General features: G+C 43.5%; 1 protein-coding gene across 1 annotated transcript in view; it reads left to right on the top strand.

The window, feature by feature from the left end:
• adgrl1a (adhesion G protein-coupled receptor L1a) overlaps positions 1–13,388 on the top strand; it is a 51,801-nt gene that overhangs the window by 21,569 nt on the left and 16,844 nt on the right. Inside the window, 7 exon segments of the mRNA XM_035655564.1 lie at positions 6,345–6,552; positions 6,773–7,037; positions 8,143–8,470; positions 9,878–10,171; positions 11,542–11,645; positions 12,620–12,805; positions 12,996–13,034. Coding sequence (XP_035511457.1) covers positions 6,345–6,552; positions 6,773–7,037; positions 8,143–8,470; positions 9,878–10,171; positions 11,542–11,645; positions 12,620–12,805; positions 12,996–13,034 — 1,424 coding nt within the window.

Below are 13,388 nucleotides of genomic sequence, written 5' to 3'. Positions count from 1 at the left end.
TCCTCCTCATCCACCTCCTCCTCCTCCTCCTCCTCCTCCTGCTTCCGCCCCACCAAACTGGTTATTTTTATTTACTACTACTACTCTTCCTCCCACTAACACTAAAATGAATACCCCTTTCCTCTGTCTGCACCCCTGCCCTTACCCACCTTAATCCATCCCTCCACTGCTGCTAAACACACTTCCTTTCTCTGTTTATGGCTGAATTAACATTCCAGACCTGTGTCTTGCCCGTGTCTGTCAAATTAATCCTTACTGATTGATCAGCTGATTGACAGATATGGATTGGGATAACGTGCACCGCGCAGTGAAGATGTCACATGCAGGAGATCCTGTTCAATGAATGTCCAAGACTCTTTCAACCCACCTACTGTTAGGCTATTTTAAGACTATGTCAGTCGCCTCTCCTTCTTCTCATCACTCCCTCTGTCCCTTTTCTCACTCTTTTCACTGACAGTCTAGCAGAGTACACTACCCAAATCATTACAGTATTTCCTTTATCACTGCTGACAGGACCAAACAAGTGTCCGCCATATTTTTCTCACCTCCAGTCTGTTTGCTTCTAAAGGAAAAGAGGCAAGAAAAGGAAGCAGTGTTATTTCCATGTGGGTGGGGTGGGGGAGCATACAAGGACAGAACCATCGCTCACACAAACCGCTCTCTACCTGTGATTTGGAAAAGAGAGAATGAATGAGAAACTACTGCATCGTGTGACAGGAAAACACACTATTGACTGCAAATGGAGAAAGAGCGGGAGACTGGTCGCTATAGAGACGATGAGTCAGACAGCATCGCCTCATTAGGAATGACCCACCACACACAAGCACATGTCATGTGACCGAGGCAGTGCAGACACCCCATTCAGTGGCACAGGGAGATAGAGAAGAGTGTTGGGATTGACTGTACATGCAGAAGTCATGCATTGTTAGAGCCAAAAAAGAGGTGAGTGAGTGAGGCAGGTGGTCATGAATATAAATCCCCGCTCCTGGTTTCAGGACCTTTATGGAGAGACAGCACCGTTGGGAGGCCTGATTCAGAGCAGAAGGCGGTGGCAGGCTAGGCTAGGCTAGGCTAGCAGGCTTACTGTTACCCCACTGCTCAAGCATCAGTCAGTATAGGCTATGCCCCTCTGTTGTCTACTGTATCTACAGCCTGTAGCCTCTGCAGCCATGTCCCGACCAACTTTCCTGTCACTCAGTGTCAACTCCACTCCAGGGAAGATAAGACTCAGCTTTCAACAGACGCTATCTCTAGCCGTTGCCTGCTTTTGGTCTCAGTGAAGGGTATTCTCTGGGGTGAATGTTTGGGTTGATAAAGGTGCCAGTTTGACACCTGCCTCTTCCACTGTCTGGACAGTGTGTACTTGCGTGCATTGTCTAAGAGTGTGTGTGCGTCCTAAGGGTGTTTGTCTGTGTGTATATGTTTGTGCAAGGCTGTTTGTACTGTATTGTGTTTTTATTCCCATGACTTGACCCCCTTGTAGTCTAAAAGGAAGCGGAAACACAATGGGAGCCCCTCCCTTCTCTTTCCTTATTTCTCTCTTCTTCTCTTTGTCACTATATGTCACTCCTCAACAGATTAACTCACTCCTAATTCTCATTTCACAGGAAATAACCTATTTACTCTCTATTACTTCGCTCCTCTCTCTCTTCTTGTTTGCACACACAGAACACGCTCATATCCTTCTTCACGCTTTCTTCTCTCTATCTGCCTCTCTGTTTCTCTGAACTGCACACATGCATGCCTACACACACACACCCATAAACACACACAAACACACATACAAATACACAGTAAGACACAGCTACACGCACTAATAGGCTATGAATGCACATCAACATACCATCAGGAGACTCCCTGCACACTCATGCACACACACTAACCCTTAAAGCCCATTAACTGTCCAGCATGGACGTGGGGTACCATGCCATGCTCCATTCTGCCCCCTGCTGCCTGCGTGCTATACCTGCCAGTAACAGGTGTGGGATTCAATTAGAGCAGCATGCACGCAGCAGTCAGTCCTGAGAGCAGGCCATGACTGTGGTCTGGGCAAAGGCTTGGGCCAGCAGAGCCCTCAGATCCCTGTATCTAAAAAAATAAACAAACAAAAAAACAAACAGCACAAGGACACCACTTTAGAAACAGCTGCCAACCATTGGCAGGGGGTGTTTAGATCATCAAAGTCGTACATTAACCATCAACATGACGCTGTCACATCAAACATGAAAACACCATGGATTGCAGAAGACAACCAAAATGAAAAGTCTAAATTTAGCCCAAAGCTGTCAGCGCTCTCTTTTAATTGCGTTACCAGTCGATCACAAATTGCTGCTAGACACTAATGGGAGATATTTACTGTCATTTTCAGGAAAGTTCTGGTGCTTTTATCATTTTGTACTGCAGCCTCATATTGACAAGTAACAGCTGACCTGTGCCTGGGAAAGGGATTATGGAGATAAATAGTCAATTATTACAGCAGTATTTCCCTGTATGTGTGGCAGTAATTGGCATGCTAGAGTATGATAGCTACAGCCTGGGTTTTAATCCCTGATAAGGTAAGTTTCATTAGCCATCTGGCTAGTTTGTAGGGTAAAGAAGTGTTCTGTCTGCGCTGCCTGGTGACTTCACTGGGATGATCATGACTGCAAGATTTCCATCCTCACCCAAACAGAAATTAATCTATTAATCTAACTATCTCACATAATCCCAGATGGCTCTTACACCAGCTAACCTGCTCTAGCCAGACTAGGATAATGCCTAATCTCAAGATTTACTCGTAATGCTTAATGCCTAATGCCTAATACCTCATTCATACTGTGGTCATAATAGCCTCTTGTACTATATACTCTACCGATAGGGCACAACTGCTCTGGCTTCCTGCTGCTACAATCACCCTTCACAGTTAGAAGGAGAGAGAGGGAGGCAGAGCGAAGGAGAGGCAGAAAGAGCTGGTAAACAGGAAGGCAGCCGGGAAGGCTAGGGAGTGCAGGTCAGAGTTAATGAAGCCCCCTAGGCAGGTTTTGCAGGGTGTGAAGCATGGCCACTGTTTCTGTTTTGGCCTGTGAGTGTGTGAATGTTTGTGTGTGTGTATGTCTGTGTCCTCATGGCCTGTGTGTACAGCCTTGAGGCCATTGATGAGCCCCTTTGACACCGGGCCCACCCAACGACCAGTTCATTAGAATAAACCGAGGCTTGCTGATCGGCAGCCAGCAGGGTTTGTATGGGAAAGGAGGGAAGGGAGAGGGACATGGAGGAGGAAGGCAGAGGATGACACACTGTCTATGCTGCTGTGCAGTGTTATTGTGATGATGAGCCCAATAGAGTATAGACTGCTACCAATTTAGGACAGGGCTTGAAGGTTAGGTGCAATAACGAACAGAATCACATGCTATCTTCAGGGGCGGGCACAATAGTAAGAGTAAATTGTATTGCAGACAACAACTATTTTGCAGCCATGATAGATTGCGCATTCCTTCAGTCTCTTACCTGTATGTTGTACTGATGACTTAGTACATCATCCCTCTTCCTCCAAGGCTATAGATCCAATCCTAAACTTTTATTCTTTTGCTATCAGGAGCTGTAATCTGTTCATTATAGTTATAAATGTTATAGCGGTTACTGTGTGTCTAACAGGATCCTAAATCCAAATTGTTTATCACAGTTAAAGCCAATAGTCAAACATTTATTTAATCTGATGTTATTATTAACAGTATTATATTAAAAAAAACACAGAAAACTAAATTCACAACGGTTAGGTTGTGCTTTCTTATGATGTGTCGTCTTGATAGGTCACACCAGCAAAAGTTAATCAGGTACCACCATGTTTATATCTTTATGCACTGAAACCACTTAAGTAATATCACTCTTTGGAGACATGTCTTTTATGTATGACCCTCTTTATGATAAATTTCAGCTAATCCCATCAGCTGTAGATTTCAGTGGCACTCCAATGCATGTTATAGATTTTGTGACATATTGGCTATCCAGCTACCGTATTTTATGTCACCAGAGGAGTCCAGACTAATTCATAATCTGCTACTGTGCGATTCTGTTCAATTTTGTATTAAAGATAGGTGTGTTTTATTGGATTGCATTACAGATTTACTCTGTCCTTAACTGTACTAATACGTATCAGTTTGACTGTATCATGGAAACAGATGAGTTGGATCTTAGCATGTATATTAATACTTACTTTTCTGGTTGGTCATCCGTTTTGCGACTGTAGAGAACAGGCATGCATGGTTGTGTTTCTTTGTCCTTTATTCTACCTTGAGGCAGAGTGTTCCTGGCTTTGTTTATGGGTCACCTACATACTGAGCCTCTGCATTGCTTTCTGCATGCTGTTTATTTCTCTATTTACAGTAGCATTGTACTTTTGAGGTAGTGTCCTAGTTGCAGTGGGGGGGGCATTATGGCTTTTGTTTAATATTGTGGAGCATCAAGCTTTATTATAATTGCAGTGCCACTCATGTTGTGTCTGACTGAATAAACGATGTATAATTGATATGTAGGTGTGAGGACAGTTGGCATTAGATGTTAGTCAAGAAATTCAATTGGTTCCAGCTGTACTGAAAGTGCCATACGTTTAACCATTGCTCTGAACATTATAATTTTGCAACATATTTTAGTCACACCACAATTCATATTTGCAAAGCAAACACCTCAGGCTTTCGGGAGAAGAGCATTTTGGTTCGACAAATGGAGCAATGACAAGCTACCTGATGAAAGAGGTCTGTATTCAGGAGCAGGTGTTTGTTTATGCTGAGCTGATTAGATTCCTGTTTGGGCTAGCCAGTCTACAATCCACTGTTGGACCCCCTCAGACAGAAATAGGCTAAATCCTAAGTGGCCCATCACTACAGACACCAGACCACATCAACAACAGCCAACGACAGCGAAAGGAGAAAGCTGGATTTCCAAAAGGCTGAAGAACCTCCATCTCATTATTCATGATTTCTCCTTCCTGCCTCCAGACTCCATAGCAATATTCAAAGACAGTTTGGAGCCTAGACTGAATCCATCACTCATAACAGTCAATGTTGACAGTGTAATGTATGCGTCGTTGGTGTGTGCATGTACTGTTGGTGGATGCCGAATGTCTGTGTGTGTGTGTGTGTGTGTATGTGTCTGTCTGTCTGCATCCGTATGTGCTGTATGTCATCTGTGTCCAAATGCTCCTGCAGTGTCCAATTAGTTCAGAGATGCATTCAATCATGAGGTGACCAGCAGGTGTCTGGTTCTGTCGCAACCCCAAGCCAGAGAGCCACATAAATAAGCTGGCAGAGGAGACGTGGGGACTCCTCAGCTGTTTTATTCTGTAGTGCCTCCAACTCTCTCTCTCTCTCTATCTCTCTCTCTCCTCTCGCTCTCTGTCGCCGGTACCACTCTGATGTCAGAGTGGCGAGGATGCCAGCAGCTTTCCTCATAGATCACCTGACACGCCCTGTGGTCCCGGGGCACTCTCTTTGTCAGGCAGGGACACACTGTGTCAGCCAGCCAATTTACACCAGTCCCAAGTGGATGACCTCCACCTGCCTAAAGCAGGCATCCTCTGTGTGTGTGTCTGTGTGCTTGTTTGGTATATGGATTGTTTGTAAGGGTTCCCATGTATTTTTATATGTGCATCTACTGCCTATGTGTTTGGAATAGGGACTCTTTTCTGTGTCTGTATAGTCTGTATGTGTGGTATTTGTGTGGGTGTGTGAAGCTGAATTGCAGTTGCAGAGGAAGGGGAGGCCTGGCCAACCTCACATCTTTACCCCAGGATGCTTTTTTCTTTGAGACATTACTCTTGACTGAGAGCCAAATTTGAGTCCTAATAAAACAAGCTCCACAATTACTGTTTTACCACCCAGTAGCACAGCGGAGAACCAGAGGTCTTTGAAATAGAAAATGCACAATCAAATAAAAAGTAGGCCAAGATAAATTAGATTAGAGACTACATCTAAGCCGCGGCGGCAGCCAGAAATCTCCCATTTATCATATCCAGACACTTTCCGACCACAATGCTGATGTTCTACAAATGAGCTTTTATATGTTCCTTCATTTTAAATCTGATATTGTGCCTCACCTCACTCCCCCCTCTCTCCCATTCTCCTCCTAGTCTTTGTCTCCTTTTCAATTCTCAACTTACTTTTATCTACTCGCATCTTTCTTCCGTCCCTTCCATGTCTCTCTCTCCTTTTCTATATTCCATGGTCTTTGGCCTTTTCCCATTTCCTCTCTCCCTCCCCTGCCATCTCCATGATATCTTTCATTTTTACAATGCTTTGTTTTCATTTTCTATCTCTTCCTTTTTTCCTTCTTCTCCTCCTCTCTGCTCCAACACACCTCCTCTGTGCCAGTCTTTGTGTGTCCGGGGACTCTGCTGCGGGTGCAGGCGGCCAGCTCTCTGCAGGAGGCGGAGCACCAGGCAGGGGCGTGGTGTAAGGACCCGCTGCAGTCTGGGGACCGTCTGTACGTCATGCCCTGGACCCCCTATCGCACCGACATGCTGTATGAGTATGCCTCCTGGGAAGACTTCAAACAAAACCGAGCAACCACCACCTACAAGTGAGAGCGCCTCCCACTGTCCAGGATGATCAAATAGCATCTGCTACTGTATTGATTTATTGGCCTTTGATGTGGATATGGATGGTGATGGCAGAATGGTCCCACTGTGGTGTCAGCTTGCTCACAGTGAGGCCATCTTGTAGGATTGTGTCATGCAGAGTAGATGAATTGACTCGTTCTCCTGGATTTCTGCATCACTCACATGATTCTCTCTCAACAGGTTGCCCAACAGAGTTGATGGCACAGGGTTTGTGGTATACGATGGTGCAGTATTTTACAACAAAGAACGCACACGAAACATAGTCAAGTATGACCTACGGACGCGCATAAAGAGCGGCGAGGCCATTATCACAAACGCCAACTATCATGACACCTCACCCTACCGCTGGGGAGGGAAATCAGACATTGACCTGGCTGTGGATGAGAACGGCCTCTGGGTGATCTACGCCACTGAGGCCAACAACGGACGACTAGTGGTCAGCCAGGTGGGAGAGCAGCGCTGCACAGAAGGGGATGAGTTGTGGATTATAAATGCAGGAGTGGATTATATCAAAATCTCATTTGACTAGTCAGGCGAAAGGTTATATGTCACGCATGAATGACTTACTATTGAGATTACACAAGTGCACTGGCAAATGAGATACAGAGAGCCTGTTGGCCAAAGATCCATAGAAAATCACTTTAAAGAGTTAGGCCTAATTTCAAATCCCATCATATCCAAAAACTTAATCTCCACTAGTAAGGTACATTTTTGATTTGTTTTTGTTACCAGTTTCTTTCTGGCTTCAAAAGATAAAAGGCACTGTTAGGTTGTCCACTCACTTGTATGTCAATAGAACCATATACTGTACATACAGCTTTAAACAAAAAGTGTATCATCTGTAATCCAAAATCAAATCCAAAAATACTTTCCCCTGCTCACTTGAGAAACTCAAAACATAATCCATCTCTGTGAACTATGAAACATTCATATTTTAATACCGGTTGGTTCTTTCTTTCTTAACAAACAAAACTGCAATCAGGCAGCAAGTTTCCACACAGAGTCTGAATTAATGTGTTGTTCAGATAGACGGGTCCCATTTATTATCACTATCTTTGACCTTAACAGGAAATTGTTTTTCAAACTGTATAAGTTAAACTATCCATCTAAAATATCAAACCCTGTATGAGCTATGAGTGTGTAGAATAATGGCGCAACAAAGTAATAAACAAGAAAGTGATCACTTTCATCATCAAGGAATTGTTTGGTTTCTGGGGAGTTTTATTTTCTTCCTACTTCAACAACACATGGGGTTCTCTATTATGTCTCAGCATGCAGTTTGAAGGTATATTGAGCAGAACCAGCTTTGCATTAAGGCAAAGAAATATCTCCTCTCCAAAGCCTAGAGTTTAATTACTTTTTAAATGTTTTAACAGTGTGCTTACAAAGTGCTTATAAATCTTTACGCTATTGTTCAGAAGTCCCATTTGTGCTGCTGTGTAAACAGCATAAGAAATGATTGATCAGATAATTTCTTCTAAAGGGTCCCAGTATGATCATTTATACATTAAATCTCTCACTAAAGTTCAGCATGTCCTCTTTGCCCATAGGTGAACCCTTACACCCTGCGCTTTGAAGGCACGTGGGAGACCAGTTTCGACAAGAGGATGGCATCCAACGCCTTCATGGCGTGTGGTGTGCTTTATGCAGTGCGGTCCGTCTACCAGGACGATGACAGCGAAGCAGGCGGCGACCTGATTATGTATGCCTACAATACCAACCGTGCACGCGAGGAGCCTGTCAACATCCCTTTCCCCAACCCCTATCAGTATATTTCCTCTGTGGACTACAACCCTCGAGACAACCAGCTCTATGTCTGGAACAACTATAATGTGCTGCGTTACGCGCTGGAGTTCGGACCACCAGACCCCACCACGGGTAAGGAGTGATCACAGAAACAAAGTGTGTGTAGAGTCACAAAAAAACCTTAAGGCAAACTTTTAATGAACTTTTAATCTATAATTATGATACATTGTGCATTTGTAAATTGGTAGAAAACTTAAAGGTTATCACAAAAAGTATGCATAATCCCCCAAATTGAGATGTAGACTTTTTAGTATTTGCTGAGCACAAGCTCATTATGTTAACCCTATAGGAGTTAACCAGTTGGTAATAAGGTATTAGTAACATTGATATATTATACCATATTTTTAATTGAAAATTACTATTATGATAGTATGATTTAATTGAAAACATAATATCCTGCTGAGTGTTAATTCTTGACTCTCCAAAGAAAGTAAAACCCTCCACTCTTGACAATACAGTAAATATTATGCTATACAGATCTCACAGTTTTCTTCCAGAAGTTATAACTTTTGTTACAAATTGACAGATTTATTTCAGATAAAATATAGTTCGTACTTGCAATGACTATATTTCCCTTATAATTGTTTCATATTGATGAACAAGAGTGTTATGAATTATGAACATTATTTGATTTGGTTAAAAAGAAAATGCTTTTTGCTTGGAACACACGCCCATGTAGAATGTGTTTGTGACTGTTTCTTATCTGACATTTGGATGCCTCAGATATCAAATCATTGTATTTCCATCCCTAGCCATAGTTACTGTAAAGAGCAGCCTCTCAGGTATGACTGACGTGGCACTTCATATCAGCTTCTCTGTGTCCTGGATAATGAAGAAGTCATTCTGAAATGATAAGGGGAAGAATGAAATGAGAACACCACACTGCATTTTGGCAGTCCATCAATATGAGAGGGAGGTTTGGATGTATTGTATATCTGAGCCGCATCAAGGCCTGTATAAAGCTCGGATTAGGCCCAGCGAGAGCAGAGGCAGAGACACACGGGCGGCAGCACTCAAAGAGTTTTACACTGACTCTGCGTTTGATCAGTTAGGATTTTGTAGTTGTGACGTGTTGCTTTTATCTTCGCATTAGGTTTGGTTGTTAGTGATGGTGACTTCTCTGATACATTTGATCAATTATTTACTTCCCCCCCGACTTGTGATGATGCTTTCTCTCCATATCCTCCCCTACTTCTCCTCGTCTCTCTGGAGAAGAGGCTCAAAAAAGTATTTGTCACCCCAATTATTGTCAGGCTAACTTTTGAACTCAACTTCTGAGAGACATCTTACATTCACGCATGTGTCCTTCACTCTCTTGATCTCTCTCTTTTTTTTTTGGCTTTTGCTGTCGGGTTTTACTGCTCTCTAACAAATCCCTTACATCCTCTTATGACTCTCTAAATGTCTCTCATTCAGTCTGGGTCTCATTCGTAGTCTGTAACTCTGCCTTCTCTCTGTATTATTCTCGGGTTACCTCAGGTCCTCTGACCACCACCCAAGTGTCCACCACTCTTCCAGCCAGGCCCTTTACCTCCAGTGCCAGCCCCTCTACCGCCCGCCCTCTGGCCCCCACCTCACGTCCAATTGGCTCTATCAACAAGCATCCCGATCTTCGACCAATCACAGCCACTGTTCCCGTCACTCGCCGCCCACCCCGCCCTCCTCAAGGCCCGGAGCCCAATGTCTGTGAGGCCAAGCTGGTCCGAGGTGTCCAGTGGCCCACCACACAGAGAGGAGAAACAGTAGACCGCCCATGTCCCAAAGGATCTCTTGGTGAGGATATCTGCATGTGTGTATTTTTAAACTTGTGTGCATTTTTTCCACTCCATGAAACAAACAACGTGGGTGTTTTATGTTGAAGTGTACTCAAACAGTATGTCCTACATGCATGTGGGTGCTCGTGCGTGCAATATATCTCCGTGCATGTGCCCGAGTGATCAGCATGTTTGTGCTCTTTTTTTCCGCTGTTGTCATCTTCTGTCCCTGCGTTGGTTCCACCAGCAGGCGCAGTCCCAGTGGATTCGCAGATGAAAGCCTGTCCTCCACAAATGAAAGGCTCATCTCCCGCAGAAACAGAGCTGATTGAAAGTGACGAATAATGAAATGAAAGGCTAGACAACACAGGCTTCACCTCCCTTCATGCTAGTTTCTATACCTCTAAACATGCAGCCATCAAAAAGCTCTCCTTAGTCACAGAAAGACATTTCCCTCCATCTTCCTCTCCAACGCCTTACGCTGTTTCTGTATGTGCTTTCTGTGAAAAAGGCAGTGACATTAAATTAACAGCTGGCTTAATTGCCGCGTCTTGGCAGAGTTCTCAAACCCAATCTGTGGTCGATAGAGGAGAGTATAGAGCAAAGTGGGAAAGAGGAAAAAAATCAGTGGGAGAGAGAGAGAGAGAGAAAAAGGGAGTGTGAACGCAACGCCACATCTGCTCTGATCCTTCTACAACTGTGAAGCGTTGCTGCATTGTATCTGTCGTCTCTGCTCTTCCGTTCTGCTTCTATCCCTCGCTTTCTCTCTCTCTTTGGTTTTCTCTGTCTTGTCTTTGTGTTGTCTCGATGTTGGTTATTTGTGTTAGCAGCGGCAGATAGACCCTTCTTGGTTTTATCCCCACATGGTGTCCTTTCTCTGAACCTTCGTAACTAAACAGAAAAACCTAGCTGTAAATGAAGGTTGGAGGAAGGTGCTTCCATTCAGGTGTTTTTATTTGACAGTGAGGGATCATGCCTGATGCCTTTGGTGTCTGTGTGCGCACAGTAAATGTTATGTGGTGTGTCTGCACATGTTCGATTCAAACCGTTTCTTTTAGAGCATGAAAGCCTGTTCCACCCCTGCCATCTTCTTCCCTCTTTCTCACTGCCCTACACTCCATTATTTAACCTTTTCCACTTCTGACCCATTTTCTCTCAGACTTTTTACTCTACCTCCTCCATTTTTCTTCCCTCTCATCTTCAAACATTTTGAGTATTAAATTTTTAAAATTCATTTCATTCAATTCTTGGGTAAAAAAAAAAAAAATCGCACTTTTTTATGGTCATCCCTTTCCTCCACAATTTCCCCTTTAATTGCAGACACCTAACGCTTATTATCTCTCCGTAATTTCCCCTTCCACTGTTTCTTCTCCCTCTGCTCGTCTCCAGGCATCGCTTCGTTCCAGTGCTTGGCGGAGCAGGTCGCGTGGAACCCGCGGGGTCCTGACCTGAGTAACTGCACCTCCCCGTGGGTCAACCAGGTGGCCCAGAAGGTGAGACCTGGAGCCGTACCCCCTGGCCATGGGTCTGTCCCCTTCCTCTGCCCCACTGCCCCGACCATCCTCCCTGTCCACGTCTACACACACATTAACATATCTCTGAGGCTGGCCTGATTAAAATACAGGCTCATTTCAACTAGCCCTTCATTACAAGGCATCTGCTCTTGATACTTAATTAACTCTCTTTTTTCACTAATATACTTTAATTACAGCTAGGTTAAATTATTTTTATAGATCAGGCTTAGGGCCTCACAACTTGCAAAGTACTCTGCCACTTAAACTTCTCCAGTCTCATAATGCATTATACCTGTACAGTAACTAAACATCATGGTCACTATAATGCACAATGTTTTTAACCAGCCCACGGCTATTTAAATTGCCAAACTGTGTTACTATATACACTGTAGTAATCTGATCAATCCCCAGTTTTGGCAGTAATCAGATTTCAGAAAAGTCAATATACATGTGTGAATTAAAATTAAACAAGTTTATGTGGCTACATTTCTACAGGAGAAAACATTGAGTATTTAGCTGTGCATACCCTTGACTGTCTTTTTTAAAGGTTTTTTAAGTGTGTGCATGTGCCTGGAAGGAAAAGTAACATCATGTTGAAAAGTAACATTGTTAGAAGAATCCATTATACCTTCTGCTTTTGGCAAAAATCAATTGCAATTGCAAAGTGGTTGCTAACAGTGTGATTTGGAAGTGAAGCAGCAGTAGAGAGAATAAAAACCTCAAAATGTATTCTGCAAGGTCTATCTTTGTTAACAATGATGGAAGGGGAGCTTATAATAAAGATCGTTTTGGAGGTGGTCTGGGGAAATTTGATTTCTGAACAAACAGCATCAGAACAAGTTTTTTGTAAATATTGAGACAAACTCAAAACATGTGATTCTTGTAATGTTTGCAGATCTGTTTTTATCATCCTTATACTATGCATGTGTGTAAACGTGTGCGTTTCTGTGCAGATAAAGAGCGGTGAGAATGCTGCCAACATAGCTGGAGAGCTGGTGAACCACACACGGGGTCGGATCCAGGCTGGAGATGTCAGCTCGTCCGTGCGACTCATTGAGCAACTGCTGGACATATTGGATGCCCAGCTTCAGGCCCTGAGGCCAGGAAACAAGGAGACAGTTGCACGAAACTACAACAAGGTAGAAGAAAGTGTAAACACACTCACAAGTACACACACACCAATGCCTAGATTTAATTTAGGCATTAGAAAAGGACACTCAGGTTAATGCGAATTTACCCCCCAGTGCACATGCAAGGACGAGTGCGTTTTTAATTTACAGGTTTTTTTGTTTAACTGTTCAATTCCTGGCTTTGTTTTCTCCCTTCCAGCTCCAGAAGCGAGAGCGGACCTGTCGAGCCTACATTCAGGTAGCTTTTCTCTTTTATCTGCCTGCTTTACATGCCTGTAGAGTAGGACTGCTCTGTGACTTGGAATAACTGAGGGAAGATAAATCCTTGAGTAGACTAGGGTTGTGGATGAGATCCCTTTGGCTCAGTGCTCTCTATTATGATTTATATTGCCTTTGGAATCATCACTTATAGAATTTCTGGTTTGTGCTGAAGAGCAGTATGAATAAGTTTTAGTATAACTACTGGCAGACAGCATGTAGGGTATTTAAATGTTGGTGTAGTATATTCCAGAACAGCGAAAGCTGATTTGTAGATTTTCTATTGCTTATGGTGTACATATCTTTGAAATATTATAAGGAGTTCGGTCTAGAC

The sequence above is a fragment of the Morone saxatilis genome, unplaced genomic scaffold (assembly GCF_004916995.1).
Source record: "Morone saxatilis isolate NCDOM2014 unplaced genomic scaffold, NCSU_SB_2.0 Contig14, whole genome shotgun sequence".
Classification (NCBI taxonomy): Eukaryota; Metazoa; Chordata; class Actinopteri; family Moronidae; genus Morone; species Morone saxatilis.
Note: the sequence above shows the minus strand (reverse complement) of the source record. Positions and strands in the feature narration are given on the sequence as shown.